Source organism: Saccostrea cucullata, unplaced genomic scaffold, assembly GCF_032062105.1.
Source record: "Saccostrea cucullata isolate Sc308-1 unplaced genomic scaffold, CSIRO_AGI_Scuc_v1 ctg1731, whole genome shotgun sequence".
In the NCBI taxonomy this organism is placed as follows: domain Eukaryota; kingdom Metazoa; phylum Mollusca; class Bivalvia; order Ostreida; family Ostreidae; genus Saccostrea; species Saccostrea cuccullata.
In genome coordinates this window covers 80,660-98,883 of record NW_026939980.1, presented here as the reverse complement: position 1 = coordinate 98,883, position 18,224 = coordinate 80,660, and the positions used below count along the sequence as shown (strand labels likewise).

The following is an 18,224-nucleotide window of genomic DNA, read 5'->3' as shown; positions in this document are numbered from 1 at the left end:
CTGATCTCCATTTTCTTTCACAATGTTAAAAATCTTTGTATCATCTGCGAAAAGGTATACCATTGACTCGACGATCTCTGGTAGGTCGTTTATGAATATTACAAACAATATCGGTCCTAAGACGGAGCCTTGTGGTATGCCGGATGTTACATCATGCCACTCGGAACTTCTCCCATTCACTGTAACCTGTTGTTTTCTATTCCTTAGGTAGTCTTGGATCCACTGAATTGTTTCAAGTCCTATTCCATACGCTTTCAGCTTGCTTATATTTTATAAGTTTTATACGGACGGTACCCACTGTATATTTGATAATTATCTAGATGAATCATTTACTCCCTTTTGAGATTTGTTGTGAATTTATCATGAATTTCTCTCTTTTCTTTAAAATATATTTTTGCTCTTGAATTCGGATTGATTATATCTACCGATGACCGAGTTCAATTTTATGTGCCTCTACCGATATCCGATACACATGACGAGATTGGAGAAAACTTTGTTTATTGTTTTTAGAGTAAATTTTAAACCAATGCGAACTCATAACATCATGCCAGACATGAAAATGGACGTAAGGTAAACAATGTGAAATAAATTGAAACATTAGATACGCACACGACAAGTCAACAACGCACACACATGTGTATGCTTCAGTTGTGATCTGGTCATTGGGTTTAGAGGTATTATAGTAGTATAGCTGTGCATTTTAGCACCAGCCTAAGCACCATCTCCATTGCGCATGCGCCAAAGTTCTGTTACCTTCTACTTTCATTTTCACTGTGTCGAGGGGAGTGTTTACATACCTGTATCTTTATATCACGAATTCACCACTGATATATGTAATTGAGCTTTATACTTTATGAAAAAGGACGGATAGAAGCACCCGTGTATCTCGGCTTCTGCCATGTTATTGATTTGGGTTTCACCGGGCAAACCACGAGCAGACAAATGCTGTAACATAGGTAAAATATTGATCATTTTTTTTAAATGTTTGAATTGAAATATAATAAAATTAGACCTAATTTTAGTAACCATGGAAACACTGATAACCAAAAACTGTAGGAGGAGTAGCATTTTGAAAAATTGTTTACAGACAGATGGACAGCTAGACAGACGGACAGCCGATGGACACCTTACTATCACATAATTAAGCTCTTCTAATCTCTGACCATTTGCGGAGATTAATATTTGTTAAATTCCCGAATATTTAATGCACATGGCCACGAATAAAAGTTGGTTTACAGTAATTCTTGAAGCACCTTAAAATTATTTCCATCCTCTCATATATATCATAATCAAACCCAAAATGAATATTGTTTACAGTTTTCTACAGACAAATTGCCATATTTATGTTGCAAATTCACCTCTGATATGTATAATTAAGCTTTATATTTTATGAAAAAGGAAGGGATTGATGACCCGTGTATCCCAGGTTACACATTGATGCCATCCATATACCCATCATGAATTTGGTTTCACTGGGAAGTGTGCATACCACAAGCAGAAAAAAACTGATTAGTAACTATAAGGTAAGATATAGATTAAGTGTAAATGTAATTTAATTCATTTTAAACAATTTTTTCTTCAGCATGGGATTTGAATGCCCTGGAATTTCCTTATAAAATATCAATTCTCTAGCATGATCAAATCGAAATATATAATACTTCAAGCACTTTTTTCCAGCGTCTCATATAAAATCAGACCTAAAATGAAATATCAGTTTACCGTTTTCTACCGACCCATGTTGAAAATTCACTATATTAACATATATGTATGGCACTCCAAATTCACAAAAATGAGCTAAACCTAGTTCCACATTTGATAAACTAGCTTTATCGACTGTAAACTATAGTTTACCGACTGTAAACTATAGTTTACAAACCGTAAACTATAGTTAACGATTCGTTAAGTATAGTTAATGATTCGTTAAGTATAGTTTTCATCTGTAAAACTATATTTAACAGTTGTTAACTATAGTTTACAAATGATGATCTAAGTTTATCTATCTGTAATAAGCGTTAACATTAGATTTTGTTGATAAACATAGATTCACGTTTGTAAACTATAGTTTACAATCTAAACTATAGTTAAGAGTTGTTAATCATAGTTTCACAAATCGTGAAACTATATTTATCAGATCGTTAACTATAGTTAACGCTTTGTAAACTATAGTTTACAAATCGTTAAACTGTATTAATCAGATAATCTATGTTTTGCAATCGCAAATGATTGTTTTTAGAGTTTTGTATAGTTTACAGCTGTGAAACATAGATTATCGCATTAACTATGGTTTACGGATGTAAAATATAGATTAACGTTGTTAACTATAGTTTACAGTCCGTAAACTATAGTTTACAACCGATAAACCTAGTTTATCGATTATGTGAACTATGATGTGCTCATTTTTGTGAATTTGGCGTGCCATATCTGTCTGTTATAAAACATTAACAATAGATTTTGTTGATGAACATATGTTTACATCTGTAAACTATAATTTACGATTGTAAACTATAGTTAAGAATTGTAAACCATAGTTAACATATCTTGAAACTGTATTTATCAGATAATCTTTGTTTTGCGATCGCAAATGATTGTTTTTGGTGTTAAGTATAGTTTACGGTAACCATTGTGAAACATAGATTATCGTGTTAACTATGGTTTACAAACGTAAAATATAGATTAACGTAGTTAACTATAATTAACAGTCCGTAAACTATAGTTTACAACCGATAAACCTAGTTTATCGACGGTACCCAACTATGGCACGCTAAATTCACAAAAATGAGATAAACCTAGTTTCACAATTGATAAACTAGGTTTATCGACTGTAAACTATAGTTTACAAACTGTAAACTATAGTTAATGATTGTTGAATATAGTTAACGATTCGTTAAGTATAGTTTTCATTTGTTAAACTATATTAAACGGTCGTTAACTATAGTTTACGAATGCTAATCTAAGTTTATCTGTCTGAATATAGCGTTAACAATAGATTTAGTTGATAAACATTAGATTCACGTTTGTAAACTATAGTTTACATTCGTAAACTAGAGTTAAGAGTTGTTAATCATAGTTTCACAAATCGTGAAACTATATTTATCAGATTGTTAACTATAGTTTACGATTTGTAAATTATAGTTTACAAATTGTGAAACTGTATTTATCAGATAATCTATGTTTTGCAATCGCAAATGATAGTTTTCGGTGTTAAGTATAGTTTACGGTTGTGAAACATAGATTATCGCGTTAACTATAGTTTACAGATGTAAAATATAGATTAACCTTGTTAACTGTAGTTTACAGTCTGTTAACTGTAGTTTACAACCGATAAACCTAGTTTATCGATTGTGAAACTATGATTTGCTCATTTTTGTGAATTTGGCATGCCATAGTAAACTATAATATGATTATCATTAGCTCATATTTGAGAATTGGGCATGCTTAACATAGTTTCACAATTGATAAACTAGGTTTATCGACTGTTAACTATAGTTTACAAAATGAACTATAGTTTACAATTCGTTTAGTATAGTTTTTATCTGTAAACTATATTTAACAGTTGTTAACTATAGTTTACGAATGCTAATCTAAGTTTATCTGTGTGTAATAAAAGGTTAACAATAGATTTTGTTCATAAACATAGATTTACGTCTGTAAACTATAATTTACGCTCGTTAACTATAGTTAAGAGTTGTAAACCATAGTTTACAATCGTGAAAATGTAATTATTAATCGCAAATGATTGTTTTCGGTGTTAAGTGTAGTTTAGATTATCACGTTAACTATAGTTTTCAGATGTAAAATATAGATTAACTTTGGTAACTATAGTTTACAGTCTGTAAACTATAGTTTACAACCGATAAACCTAGTTTATCGACTCTTAAACTATGTTTTGCTCATTTTTGTGAATTTGGCATGCCATATATATGATTAAGCTTTATTAATTATATTTTATGAAAAAGGAAGGAGTTGACCCTGTACCCCATGTATCTCCATGCAGTTTGTTCACTTATGCTAAGTTGGTTTCACCAGGAAGTTGCATGCATACCACAAGCAGAAAAATTTGATTTGTAACTAATTAAGGTAAAACATTTAGCATTCGGTATATTTTAAATGAGATATTATAAATAACCATGCAGGTTTGCTTCAGTTTTAGTATTTGAATACGTACTGACTGGAATTTCCCTCTAAATATTCTCTAGCACTATAAGCATAATTCTTTAAGCACTTTTTTTCCTACATAGCTCATATCATATAGATGTATATACATGTATATATACAGAATATTTTACATACATTTTTTATGATAAGGCCTTTTATTGGTACATTTTTTTGGTAAAAGGGTATTTCTTTAATTTGACCCTTTGCTTTGAGTTTGGCCCACACCCAAAAAACTTGAACTTTTTCATCCTTTGACCTTTGAATTTGAGAAACTTCAACCCTCTCCAAAAGCTTTACTGGACATCAGTGTTACACATACATGTCTTGTTTTTGTCCACAATTGTACCAACTTGATTTTAGCCGTCACCTCTGAAAAAGGCTCCATGCTTAACATGTAGTACAATGATCTTAAAACTTCAGTACCCTTTATATGTCATATTAAAACAAGCACCCCTACTTTTTTGTTGAATTTATCTTAAAGGAAATAAAAACTCTCTCTTGAGTTATTTATAAATTCTTCTCTAGTATCTAAATGCATTTATATCTTATATAATAAATTTAACATTTTTATACAAATTATATTATTAATAGATCAATAGACAAAAAAGGATTACATACTGTTCACAGAAGATTACAATCTCAAATGGATTCTGATGATGTTAAGAAGAAGGTATGATTGGATTTTATTTTTCAAATCTTGAAGGTATAGTGTGTAATTTAACAAAGTTATGTTTAGTTATATGTAATTTTTTATTCAATTTTTTTCTTTACAACAGAGGGTTCAACCTACAGTAGACAAGTGGAGGAAAGGGTTTATGGTGCAGGGAGAATGTGGGTTGGACTTCTCAAAACTGCCAGTAAAGAGACGCCACTCGAAGTCTTCAAGTGGTTCAACCAAAAACAAAGTCAGAAAAGCTGTAAGGTTTTCCTTTCATGAGATAATTCTCTTACTTTATAAATACACTGTGCATTCATTTGCAATATTAAGTTGTGAATTAAAAGAATGGAAAAATTAGATAAGAGTTCTTTTATTTAAAAGTGTTTTTATCCACATTATTAGGGCACAATTGGTGGAACTTCAACTTACATCCCTGCGGCAAATAACCAGCAAAATGTTGAACAACAAATCTAAAATACTGATGAAAATCGTGAAGAGCCCCTCAGTGGTGCTGTCCCCTTAAAATTTGATGGGGAAATAACAGAAGATTGCAAATTATATTTATTTGCAATCTTTCAAAGCAGGGGGTGTGGTTTTTTGGACACAGAATTGGAAGTGTGTGCCCTAATGGACTGGGATTCCAATGAAAAATCACTGAGTGTAAAGATTCCAGTTTTGACTTTTTTTAATTCACATTTTTTAAACAGATTTTTTAATCTAGTTTTGTATTTCCTAACGTTTCCATGATATATGAATCATTTAATCTTTACATAAAATAAAGACACTTTGTTCTCTATTTTGATTGCTGCATGCAGATTGAATACAAAATATAAATGTTTTTTTTTCAAGTTAAGAACTGTTTAAATTCAAATTTTAGAAATTCAGAACAATAATTGTCCAAAAAATGCCACACTTGGGATATGCCTGCTCTTGTGATATAGACAGGCATACTTTCATGAACAAAGTTTCATCTTGCACCTCTGAAGGTATGATTCCAACTCGCTTGTTTCTAAAGTCAAATTATTTATTCCATGTTGAAAAGTGACAGAATAAACTAAGTTTTCCTGCAGTTCTAATAAAAGAAATTTACATCATGAAGGCCAGAACTTGATTAAAAAATAAAAGGTATAACAAAGCATTTCTGTACTGTCTTCTTAAGTAAAATTGGTTTGTCAACCTCTCGATCCAAACTCTTTGCCTTTGGTTTATTATGGCCAAAGGCAAACAAACAGTTTGGTTTTTGGGTCCAATTAAATTTAATGCATAATGCCCTTGAAGCCATTTTCAATGTACATTATCATATTATTAGGCCTATTATTATGTATATCTATTTAGATGTAGATGAACTGTATGCAGGATGTATACATGCTGAGGCAGCCAAAGAGTTTTGCAGAAAATTCAAAGATCTTTACGGCATTGAAGAAAATTCTGAGGAGATGACTAGTTCAGGTTGGTTCATTCATAATTACATATTTGAAAGGCATAAGGAAACTCTTAATATTGAAGAAGATTGCTTGTGGAAATTTGGAAAAGTACCTGGAATTAATATGATTATGGTTTATATGTTGAGTAAATTAATTTAAAAATTTTTTCATCTAACTATGCTGGATCGTGTGTCATCTCCATTTCAGACTCAGTTCTTTCCTCATCCATACTCCCTGGATCACCTGAAAAGAAACCCTCTCCAACACTCAATGTTGGAGAGGCAGGCAGAGAAGAATTCATACCAGGTGTTTCATTTGAAGCACCTGGAATGACTTCCTCACTGCCACTTACCTCCTCCAATACCTCTCCACTTCCTTCTTTAAAATCCTTACTACTGCTACCATTTGAATTCTGGAAGTATCAAATAGATTGATAATTAAAATATTGTAGTGTACATGTATTATACACATACATAAGGATATTTTGGTTTATTTTTTTTTTTATTTTTTTTTTTAAATTCTATTTTAGTTGGATGTTTTATTGCTTAATTTATCACAATTTTAAGCATATTTATTTGACGTTTATATAAAATTTATGTGTGTTTGCATGTAATAACAATGCACAATCAACATTTTCAATCCAAAGAACATATTGCATGCAATTATATGTGAAGCATTATGCATGCCATTTCAATAACATCTTAATTCATTCTGTCTTCAAGCATTTCTACACTGTATTTCAAAACTTTATCTGTATATCACATTATTTAAGTACAGAATACTACATGCAAATTAGGAAACCTGGAAATCTTAGAACTTTTCAATTGGAACTTATACCCCTGTGGATGTTGGGTCATCAATATGACAAAATATTGTTAAGGCGAGTTCTGTAAAATTATATTACCTATGTCTGATCAACATTATACTGTATACAGGAAATATAAGATGAAATAGCATAAAACTGCATGTATATAGAGTATGGACAAATGGACAAAGAACTACCCCCCTCAATATATATGTATGATACAAAGAAAGATGAAGTGGGGATGCATAAACTCAATGGAGTCAATTCTTAATACATGTATATTCACTGTCAAGTAATACTGACTTCTGCTTCCTGCTTTCCCCCCTTGAGGATAGTTTCATTATTCAGAAAGTAACAGTGATTTTATTATAAAGGTTTCTTGATGAATTATATCCAAGATATTTAAAAGAAAGTATAGTATTATAAAATATGGAACAAGAAATTTTATAAAACAGGACATGCACATTAGTACTGACAAGGCAAAAGCTCATGTAATATTAAAATGCAGGTAACTTAAGTGCACAAAATTCATTTTGACTAATACAATCACATTATTTTTGGGATGTTAAAATTTAAAATATATGTGTCACCGGGCTTGCATGTGGAAAAAGTGTCATTAGCTTGGTGCTTAGAGCATATGCCACAGACCCTAGGTTGAGTCCTGGTTGAGAAGGCTTCTTTGGCCATTTTGTAACACATGTATTAGATGTGATTTCATGTTGAAAATACTCCATTTACATAGAAATTTCAGTGAAAATAAACTAAACATGTAAACAAACATGTGTAATTAAACATGTATGCATATGCATTGCAGTTACAAATAAATACTATAAAACTTCAAATAAATTGTTTTCACTTAAACATATCTGATAAACTAAACTACTTGTAATAAATTACTATTTTTTTTCAAAAGATTGCAAGATAATCATGTCAATAACAAAAACATACTAAAGAATGCATCTTTAAAATTTAGATTATTTTAGGACTAAAATTGTTTAATTTCAACAAGTTATTTTTCCCTTAATTATAACATCCCACCCACCCACTATAAAGATTTGTTATATCCTGATTACCGTGCAATCACATTACTACAAACTAGAAATTCTAAACTTTCAGAACAGTTCAACTCTCAAAATCATCATTCCAATACCTTCCACTCTACGTATGAATCAAGAATCTGATCCATCTTAATATTACTCAATGGTTTGTCTAAAATCAAGGAAAATGTGATGCAAGTGAAATATGTGAGATTTGAACATGAATTCATGTTTCTTACATTTGTAATTTTTGCCTCATGATGAGCAAACAACTGTAACAACAAAGGACAACATAAAAATATACAAAACAGGTATAATGTACATTTCTATACGTAAAAATAGTGATGAGTTGTAGAAAAGGTGATGAATATTGCACACCAGTAAAGCAAACTGATATAATTAAACATATTACCAACAGTCCGTCTTTCATTTGGGGAAATGTACTCAATTTCCTCTGGCCACCACTCTGGTTTAAGGGATGGATACCCCCAAATATCCCTCTTCCTATCATACTTCAATTCCACTAAAAAAAAAGGTTTTGAAGTTAATAAAACAAAACTTAACGAAGTATAAAAATAGAATATAAAGCAAATATAAAATTCATACAACATTCACATATACAATTATTATATGTCTCTAGATACACAAAACTATTTCTGTCAAAATATACTTTAAAACATTTTTATATCTTACACAAATACAATTCTATGGAATCTTTTTTGATTTACTCACTATAATGCCTAACCAAGTTAGAGATAATACACCTCTTCACCTGCATCGTCCATGGTTGAATGACGATGTTCGCCATCTCTGAATAAAATAAAATACAATCAGTAACAATTTTGTTAAAATGATGTAAGATCTAACAAGAGGCCCATGGGCCTTATAGGTCACCTGAGCATTATGCAACAACTTTCCAGTGATTAAATTTAATTCATCATAACAATACACTTAGCAGTTGCTTAGTTTGTTTACTTAATACCCATACACAAGGTAGGGGAACAAAAAATGCATTTCAACTAATCAGTTATATTCAGCAATAATCAGTAGTGCCCCTACCACACATGAACCCCTGACCCTTAGGCCTTGATATCTGATTAATACCAAGGAGCAGATTTCAAACCATTCATTCATTTTCAGTATATAAGTACACCCCCCCCCATATTACCCCTGACCCTGGGGCCTTGAAATTCACAATTCTGGAAGATTAGGGCCCTTGTAGATAATAACTATATAGGTAGTTCATCTGCTTAATACCCTAGAGCAGAGAAGAAAATTTTTAAAGATTTAATGAATTTTCACTATATAATCTATAGAGCCCCACCCTAACACCAAAACCCCTGACCCTGGGGCCATAAAATTCATAATTTTGGTAGAGGCACTCTTGCTCATCATGACTATGCACTTAGTTAGTTTATTTAATACCCAGGAGCAATGCAGAAGATTTTCAAAGAATTCCTGTATTTTCACTATATAATCAATAGAGCCCCACCCTAACACCAGAACCCCTGACCCTGGGGCCATAAAATTCACAATTTTGGTTGAGGCACTCTTGTTCATCATAACTATGCACTTAGTTAGTTTATTTAATACCCAGGAGCAGAGAAGAAGATTTTCAAAGAATTCATGTATTTTAACTACATAATCTATAGAGCCCCGCCCTAGCACTAGAACCCCTGACCCTGGGGCCATAAAATTCACAATTTTGGTAGAGGCACTCTTGCTCATCATAACTATGCACTTAGTTAGTTTATTTAATACCCAGGAGCAGAGAAGAAGATTTTCAAAGAATTCATGTATTTTCACTATATAATCAATAGAGCCCCCCCCCCCCCCAATACCAGAACCCCTAATCCTGGGGCCATAAAATTCAAAATTTTGGTACAGGCACTCTTGCTCATCATAACTAGGCACTTAGTTAGTTTATTTAATACCCAGGAGCAGAGAAGAAGATTTTCAAAGAAATAATGCATTTTCACTACCTACTTATTTAGCCCCGCCCTAGCACTAGAACCCCTGACCCTGGGGCCATGAATTTCACAATTTTGGTAGAGGACTCATTGCTGATTACAATCATGCAAACAGTTTGACTGCTTGATGCCCAGGAGTAAGGAAGAAGATTTTTAAAGATAGCATTCATTATAGTGGTTTTGGCCCCAACCCTCAGGCCCCTGGGGGGCAGGGATCATGAAATTCACAATTTTTGTTCCCCTTCACCCATAGATGCTTTGTGCCAAATTTGGTTGAAATTGGTTCAGTGGTTGCAGAGAAGAAGCTGAAAATGTTCAAATGTTAACGCACAACGCACGACGCACGACGCACGACGCACGACGACGGACGAAAACGGATAGCAATAGGTCACCTGAGTTTACTCAGGTGACCTAATAAAAACTGATGAATAAAAATCTCCCCTGGTTTGTGGTTGGATATAATTTTCATCCATATAAATGCATAGATGCAATTTTTTTTCATTCCCATCACATATTTTTTTTTTAATTTTAAAGTTTAAAATACAATGTTCTCTTCTTCTATTCTTCAATGAATCCCATTCTTCATGAAAGAATATCCTTTTGTACATGCATTAATTACCATCTTTAACTAATTTCACTGGAGGGGGAGGACCAGTACATGCCAGACTGATGACACTCCTCACTTCATCAGACTCAACCACCCATTTCAGCTTCCTTGACCCTATACGTAAGCATGTTAGGCAAATGTACATGCATTTCAAATAAAATGTAAGACATGTCCATTAAAGGTAATTATTAAAATAAATGAAATAAACTTGCACAGTTTATTTTTTCAATTATCAAAAGTGCTCATTTCTTTCACAGGGTATTTACATTTATATCTAATATATAAATTACAAAATCTAATATTTAGACATTCACTTTTTTTATATCAATAAATAAGAGAATGACAGATTCTTAATCAATATCTTGAACAGAAAATTTGAAAATGCCATGTAAACTCTTGAAAATACATACATATTTAAAAAAAAAAACTACCTTCAAACTTTAAAGTGGGGATGGGATTACGCTTTGTTGGCTGTGGAATATATAAAACTAATACTGCTGCATCGGTTTTCTGAATCCAATCTTTAACCTAAAAAAGTATTTTGTAGTGACCACATACTCAATATGCTTATGGTTATTTTGAATTTAAGAAATTCTAGATTTATAAGTATTTTAGAAACACTGTGCCCCAAGTGATGAAAACACAATCAACAATTTCATTTCCCTATATATTTCCCTTAGAATCATGTTACATATTGAAATATTTCCATTTCTAATTTTTTTCTCTTTGATAACTGTTTGAATGTTGGGGGAATTTATTTCCTGATAATTCTGCCGGAATGTAAATTAGGTAGGTCGATAGGTCAGCATCTAAGGAGGCCTAAAACGCATGCAAATCTCGTGCGCATCTGTCTCTGTGTCTGACACTAAGGAGGCCAAATATGCATGAAAATCTCGTGCGGATGCCTTTGTGTTTGACGTCAGTGTGCGAGGACTATTGAAATTGGCCTGGAAGTCCTCGTGTAATTTAAATCTATTAGTCAAGATTTTAATGTCTAAGTCTACAATTTTATTTCACAATGAAATGGAAATATAAGGAATCACTGTCTAGTTTTGAGAGTTTGCCAGGGACATCAACAATAGTTGGAAACATGGGATAATTTTAGCATAACGGGCTTCGCCCGTTATGCAAATTATCCAATGTTTCCCACTATTGTTGATGTCCTGTCATACCCTCAAAACTAGAAAGTGATTTCTTAATAAACATACAAGTAGAAGGCCTATAAAATTTTTATTTTAAATTTTTTTAAGCTCATCATGAATGGTCACACACACAGAATCAGAACAATTTATTTAGAGTCGGATTTTACAACATAAACATAAGCTCTGTAGAGCTTTTGACCGACATACATATATACACACATATTATAAATGTGGCCTCCTGTCTGTAATTCTAGAGCAAATAAATTAATTTTTTTTCTTTTAATTACATGTATTATAAACTGTGACAACAAATTTCAATCAAAAATGAAACCTGTAATCATGGTAATGGTATATTACAAATATGCTGGACTTACCTTGTTCTGAACTGAAGCCCAGTACTGGTCATTTACTTTGGTTAAACCTCGTTAAAATAAAAGAAATATAAATAATCTGTGCCTGTGCAAACAAATAAATATTGTCAATTATATAGAAACCATTACATACCGTAACATAAAAACTGGGCTATAGAGATTGTATAAATGTAGTGCTATTGATATACAGGTTCGATGAAATTGTGTTATAGAGGTTGTATATGTGTGGTGCTAGTGTTATTAGACGTTGTATAAGTGTGGCGCTAGTGTTATAGACGTTGTTTATGCGTGGTGCTAGTGTTACAAAGGTTGTATATGTGTGGTGCTAGTGTTATAGAGGCTGTATAAGTGTGGTGCTAGTGCTATAGAGGTTGTATGTATGTGGTGCTAGTGTTATAGAGGTTGTTTATGTGTGGTGCTAGTATAATAAAGGTTGTATATGTGTGGTGCTAGTGTAATAAAGGTTTTATATGTGTGGTACTAGTGTAATAAAGGTTGTATATGTGTGGTGCTAGTGTTATAGAGGTTGTTTATGTGTGGTGGTAGTATAATAAAAGTCGTATATGTGTGGTGCTAGCGCTATAGAGGTTGTATATGTGGGGTGCTAGTGTAATAGAGGCTGTATAAAAGTGGTGCTAGTGTTATAGAAGTTGTATATGTGTGGTGCTAGTGTTATAGAGGCTGTATATGTGTGGTGCTAGTGTAATACAGGCTGTATATTTGTGGTGCTAGTGTAATAAAGGTTGTATATGTGTGGTGCTAGTGTAATAAAGGTTGTATATGTGTGGTGCTAGTGTTATAGAGGTTGTATATGTGTGGTGCTAGTGTTATAGAGGTTGTATATGTGTGGTGCTAGTGTTATAGAGGTTGTATATGTGTGGTGCTAGTGTTATAGAGGCTGTTTATGTGTGGTGGTAGTATAATAAAAGTCGTATATGTGTGGTGCTAGCGCTATAGAGGTTGTATATGTGGGGTGCTAGTGTAATAGAGGCTGTATAAAAGTGGTGCTAGTGTTATAGAAGTTGTATATGTGTGGTGCTAGTGTTATAGAGGCTGTATATGTGTGGTGCTAGTGTAATACAGGCTGTATATTTGTGGTGCTAGTGTAATAAAGGTTGTATATGTGTGGTGCTAGTGTAATAAAGGTTGTATATGTGTGGTGCTAGTGTTATAGAGGTTGTATATGTGTGGTGCTAGTGTTATAGAGGTTGTATATGTGTGGTGCTAGTGTTATAGAGGTTGTATATGTGTGGTGCTAGTGTTATAGAGGCTGTATATGTGTGGTGCTAGTGTTACAAAGGTTGTATATGTGTGGTGCTAGTGTAATAAAGGTTGTATATGTGTGGTGCTAGTGTTATAGAGGTTGTATATGTGTGGTGCTAGTGTTATAGAAGTTGTATATGTGTGGTGCTAGTGTTATAGAGGCTGTATATGTGTGATGCTAGTGTAATACAGGCTGTATATGTGTGGTGCTAGTGTTACAAAGGCTGTATATGTGTGGAGCTAGCGTTATAGAGGTTGTATATGTGCGGTGCTAGTGTTACAAAGGCTGTATATGTGTGGTGCTAGTGTTATAAAGGCTGTATATGTGTGGTGCTAGTATTATAAAGGCTGTATATGTGTGGTGCTAGTGTAATTAGTGTGGTGCTAGTGTTATAGAAGCTGTATATGTGCGGTGCTAGTGCTATAGAGGCTGTATATGTGTGGTGCTAGTGCTAAAGAGGCTGTATATGTGTGGTGCTACTAAAATAAAGGCTGTATATGTGTGGTGCTAGTAAAATAAAGGCTGTATATGTGTGGTGCTAGTAAAATAAAGGCTGTATATGTGTGGTGCTAGTGTTATAGAGGTTGTATATGTGTGGTGCTAGTGTTACAAAGGCTGTATATGTGTGTTGCTAGTGTTACAAAGGCTGTATAAGTGTGTGCTAGTAAAATAAAGGCTGTATATGTGTGGTGCTAGTAAAATGAAGGCTGTATATGTGTGGTGCTAGTAAAATAAAGGCTGTATATGTGTGGTGCTAGTAAAATAAAGGCTGTATATGTGTGGTGCTAGTGTTATAGAGGTTGTATATGTGTGGTGCTAGTGTTACAAAGGCTGTATATGTGTGTTGCTAGTGTTACAAAGGCTGTATAAGTGTGTGCTAGTAAAATAAAGGCTGTATATGTGTGGTGCTAGTAAAATGAAGGCTGTATATGTGTGGTGCTAGTAAAATAAAGGCTGTATATGTGTGGTGCTAGTAAAATAAAGGCTGTATAAGTGTGGTGCTAGTGTTATAGAGGCTGTATATGTGTGGTGCTAGTGTTATAGAGGTTGTATATGTGTGGTGTTAGTGTTATAGAGGCTGTATATGTGTGGTGCTAGTGTAATAGAGGCTGTATATATGTGGTGCTAGTGTTACAAAGGCTGTATATGTGTGGTGCTAGTGTTATAGAGGTTGTATATGTGTGGTGTTAGTGTTATAGAGGTTGTATATGTGTGGTGCTAGTGTTATAGAAGCTGTATAAATGTGGTGCTAGTGTTATAAAGGCTGTATATGTGTGGTGCTAGTGTAATAGAGGCTGTATAAGTGTGGTGCTAGGTTATAAAAGCTGTATATGTGTGGTGCTAGTGCTATAGAGGCTGTATAAGTGTGGTGCTAGTGTAATAAAGGCTGTATATGTGTGCTACTAGTGCAATGGAGGTTGTATATGTGTGGTGCTAGTGTAATAAAGGTTGCATATGTAGTGATTGTTTTATAAAGGACGTATATGTGGCAATTGTGTAATAGAGGTTGTATATTTGTGGTGTTAGTGTAATAAAGGTTGCATATGTAGTGATTGTTTTATAAAGGACGTATATGTGGCAATTGTGTAATAGAGGTTGTATATGTGAGGTGCTAGTGTAATAGAGGTTGTATATGTGTGGTGCTAGTGTAATAAAAGTAGTATATGTGTGGTGCTAGTGTAATAAAAGTAGTATATGTGTGGTGCTAGTGTAATAAAAGTCGTATATGTGTGGTGCTAGTGTAATAAAAGTCGTATATGTGTGGTGCTAGTAATATTGAGGTTGTATATGTGTGGTGCTAGTGTTATAGAGGTTGTATATGTGCGGTGCTAGTGTAATAAAGGCTGTATATGTGTGGTGCTAGTGTTATAGAGGTTGTATATGTGTTATGTTAATGTTATAGAAGTTGTATAGATATATGTGTTGTTAGTGTAATAAAAGTCGTATATGTGTGGTGCTAGCGCTATAGAGGTTGTATATGTGTGGTGCTAGTGTAATAAAGGCTGTATATGTGTGGTGCTAGTGTTATAGAGGTTGTATATGTGTTATGTTAGTGTTATAGAGGTTGTATATGTGTGGTGCTAGTGTTTTAGAGGTTGTATATGTGTGGTGCTAGTGTTACACAGGATTTTTATGTAATCTACTAGTGTATCAAATGCTGGATGTGTGATTATACATGCAGTTTTTGTGTAATAAAGGATGTAATCTGTACGTATAGTGCTAGTGTAATAAAGGCTATATATGCGTGGTGCTAGTGTAATAAAGGACGTTCATACGTGCTATCATTATAAACGTTTTATGTGTGCAGTACACTGTGTTAGTGCTATGGAGGTTAATATCATATTTTTGGTTGCTTTCTTGAAATATGACATAATAAACAACTATGTTTACGGTTAGGTGAAAATTGAAAAGCATGGCTCTCAAAACAAACTTTCTCGCTTTTATTTTTCTTGAGCTGAATTCCATGTTAATTTTCTTGATCATATCTCGATTAGTGAATTATTCTTGTTGTGATTTGACATCATTATACAAAGAGCCAGACAGTTCGTGATAAGAAGTTCTCACATTAAATTAAGCAGTGACTTCAAGTGAAATTGCAAGATAAAGGCTTTTATATATTCTCTAAAGAGAAGTCGAAACGCTTTTGCCTACATCCACACGTAGCCAGGTAGAGCTTGTATGGTGCTAGTACTGATGAAAATTTAGGATTGTACAGCTTAATGGATAAAATAAACAACTTACTTGCATTGGCCATTCTTTTCCTAACACCACGACACACTGACTTTAATCTACAACCTACAATGCAGACATTTCTTGAATAGTGCACTATATAGAATGAAATAATTAGATGTACATGTATTAACATTATCAATACCACACCCTTAAAATTCAGTGCGATACATGCTAAATCATGAAATAGCAAAAGTATTATTTCGTCAAAACTCAAAACCCAAGCCTTTCTACTTTACACATAAATTTTTTATTTTTTTTTGGGGGGGGGGGGGGGTATTCTGGGCCGTGCTATTGGCTGGGTACCGAATTCAATATTGTAGGTATATATAGACTGTAGTCGAGACATTTTCCCCTTTCAAATTTGAGAAAAATTCGGGATGGGAATCAATGATTGGGTTAGCATGGTTAATGTTAGCTTATAAACGAAAGTAAAGGAGTTATGTATGTGATTGTATTCTCATTTTTCCTGTTACGATAATATAAATACTCTATTATCATTAATATAACAAATTCAAAAAAATATACCTTTTCGTTTGAATACGTTTCAAAAGTGAAAGAAGGAAGCACGCATGTCGCATGACCCACTTGGGCCTTTACTTCGCATGCCCTATGGGGATGGTGCTTAGGCTGGTGCTAAAATGCTGAATTGTACTACTATAATAACTCTGGGTTTAACCAAACATCAATGTTTATGTCAAAAAAAGATATTTTAGATTTTAAAATATATAATTATTAATTTAATAAAATACATGCAACTTCTGATCTAAGAACACGTTATACATATTATAAGAAGGATTTTATAGATGGTCATATCACTATGATTGCTCTTCTTCCTGAATAACAGGTTAAGCCCTAAGCATTGCTAAGTGCCTATTGATTGTTATGTTAAATAATATCTTGATTAGTTCTCCAAAATCACTTAAACTATTAAGGTAAAATAGTTAGTTGTGGAAGTCAGCCATACTTTTATACAAAAAGTTCCTGTATTTTAAGCGAAATTATGTAGTCCCTAGCAACAATAAATGTTTAACGCATTGGTTTTTTTTTTTATAGCAAAAACTAAATGATAATTTGATTAATAAATTAAATTTGAAATAAAATAAAAAGGATTAGATTTATAGCCAACCTACATTTATCATACATGTATGTAATAGTATGAATTTACAAAATATATACAGCCTTCTCATTCTCAAACATAGGTTTTCACACACATGTAAAACACCTTTTTAAATGCATATGTAACATGTGCCTGATAATACACATACTATATTCATCAACATATATGTAATGAGAGCTTTAGAAAACAAGTTAACCATAATTTATTTATGTACATTAGTATATTTAATGTGTGGTTTATAATGCACATAAACTATATATATACATGACATTTGTGCTTTATAAAACACATGTAAACCGTGAGTTCATTAACGTATGTGTAACATGTGGTTGACTATACACATGTAAACCATGTGCTCATTACCATACGTGTAACATGTGGTTGACTATACACATGTAAACCATATGTTAATTAACGTACATGTAACATGTGGTTGACAATACACATGTAAACTGTACGTTTATCAACGTACGTGTAACGTATGGTTGCACATAACATATGTTACACGTACGTTTCACGTACGTAACACATACGTGTATTCCAAACATACGTTTAACGTACGTCATGTGAAACGTATGTAGTCACACATATGTTATACGTACGTTGTACCACATACGTGAAACGTATGTTTGTAATACACGTATGTGATACGTACATTTCACATACGTGATACATGTGTTATGTGCAACCATATGTAACACGTATGTGGCACAACTAGCTGTGTACTCTATAAGAAATCTACAACTACATTAAAGCTTATCAACATAAAATATTTATTAAACAGTATTTGTTCTAGATGAATCAAGAAAAAAATCTGCAGGCAACTAAAGCATTTATATATGATAACTGATTTAAATCCATAATTTTCTGTCACTTTTGCTTCAAATTACCTCCCTTTGGTATAGCTCTCTAACATAGGAGGAATAAACGGTAGTTTGCTT

General features: G+C 33.0%; 2 protein-coding genes and 1 long non-coding RNA gene across 4 annotated transcripts; 2 read left to right on the top strand and 1 right to left on the bottom strand.

Moving 5' to 3' along the window:
• Window positions 1-683: 683 nt before the first annotated feature.
• LOC134254391 (uncharacterized) lies at window positions 684-5,283 on the top strand. The gene is made up of 5 exons (XR_009989312.1): window positions 684-956; window positions 1,399-1,523; window positions 4,747-4,825; window positions 4,932-5,072; window positions 5,216-5,283. It is a non-coding gene; the product is annotated as an uncharacterized LOC134254391 (long non-coding RNA).
• Window positions 5,280-6,396, top strand: LOC134254397 (uncharacterized). The gene is made up of 3 exons (XM_062736923.1): window positions 5,280-5,473; window positions 5,691-5,799; window positions 6,149-6,396. Exons 1-3 carry the CDS (start codon window positions 5,441-5,443, stop codon window positions 6,394-6,396), a joined length of 390 nt encoding a protein of 129 aa, XP_062592907.1. The 5' UTR covers window positions 5,280-5,440.
• Window positions 6,397-6,407: 11 nt separating this feature from the next.
• On the bottom strand, window positions 6,408-16,811 carry LOC134254398 (uncharacterized). 2 transcript variants are annotated; one of them, XM_062736925.1, is made up of 9 exons: window positions 16,692-16,811; window positions 16,176-16,229; window positions 12,173-12,219; window positions 11,088-11,184; window positions 10,669-10,770; window positions 8,812-8,889; window positions 8,492-8,602; window positions 8,193-8,251; window positions 6,408-6,649 (listed from the first exon to the last, which is right to left on the bottom strand). In XM_062736925.1, the coding sequence occupies exons 2-9, from the start codon at window positions 16,186-16,188 to the stop codon at window positions 6,413-6,415; spliced, it is 744 nt and encodes a 247-aa protein (XP_062592909.1). In that variant the 5' UTR covers window positions 16,189-16,229; window positions 16,692-16,811; the 3' UTR covers window positions 6,408-6,412. The 2 variants fall into 2 exon arrangements, with proteins under 2 accessions (XP_062592909.1, XP_062592908.1); XM_062736924.1 differs by having other exon boundaries at window positions 16,176-16,231; window positions 16,695-16,811.
• Window positions 16,812-18,224: the final 1,413 nt, after the last annotated feature.

What these genes read in the sequence shown, in the direction of transcription:
- LOC134254397 (XM_062736923.1), top strand. Translation starts at nt 5,441, where the DNA reads ATGGACTGGGATTCCAATGAAAAATCACTGAGT. An exon ending in CCAATGAAAAATCACTGAGT is followed by an intron (nt 5,474 to 5,690) that starts GTAAAGATTCCA and finishes TTCAAATTTTAG; the next exon opens with AAATTCAGAACAATAATTGT. An exon ending in TTCATCTTGCACCTCTGAAG is followed by an intron (nt 5,800 to 6,148) that starts GTATGATTCCAA and finishes ATATCTATTTAG; the next exon opens with ATGTAGATGAACTGTATGCA.
- LOC134254398 (XM_062736924.1), bottom strand. Translation starts at nt 16,744, where the DNA reads ATGCGACATGCGTGCTTCCTTCTTTCACTTTTGAAACGTATTCAAACG. An exon ending in AGTGAAATTAGTTAAAGATG is followed by an intron (nt 8,890 to 10,668) that starts GTAATTAATGCA and finishes TATTTTATTCAG; the next exon opens with AGATGGCGAACATCGTCATT. An exon ending in ATTCATACGTAGAGTGGAAG is followed by an intron (nt 6,650 to 8,192) that starts GTATTGGAATGA and finishes TGATACTTCCAG; the next exon opens with AATTCAAATGGTAGCAGTAG.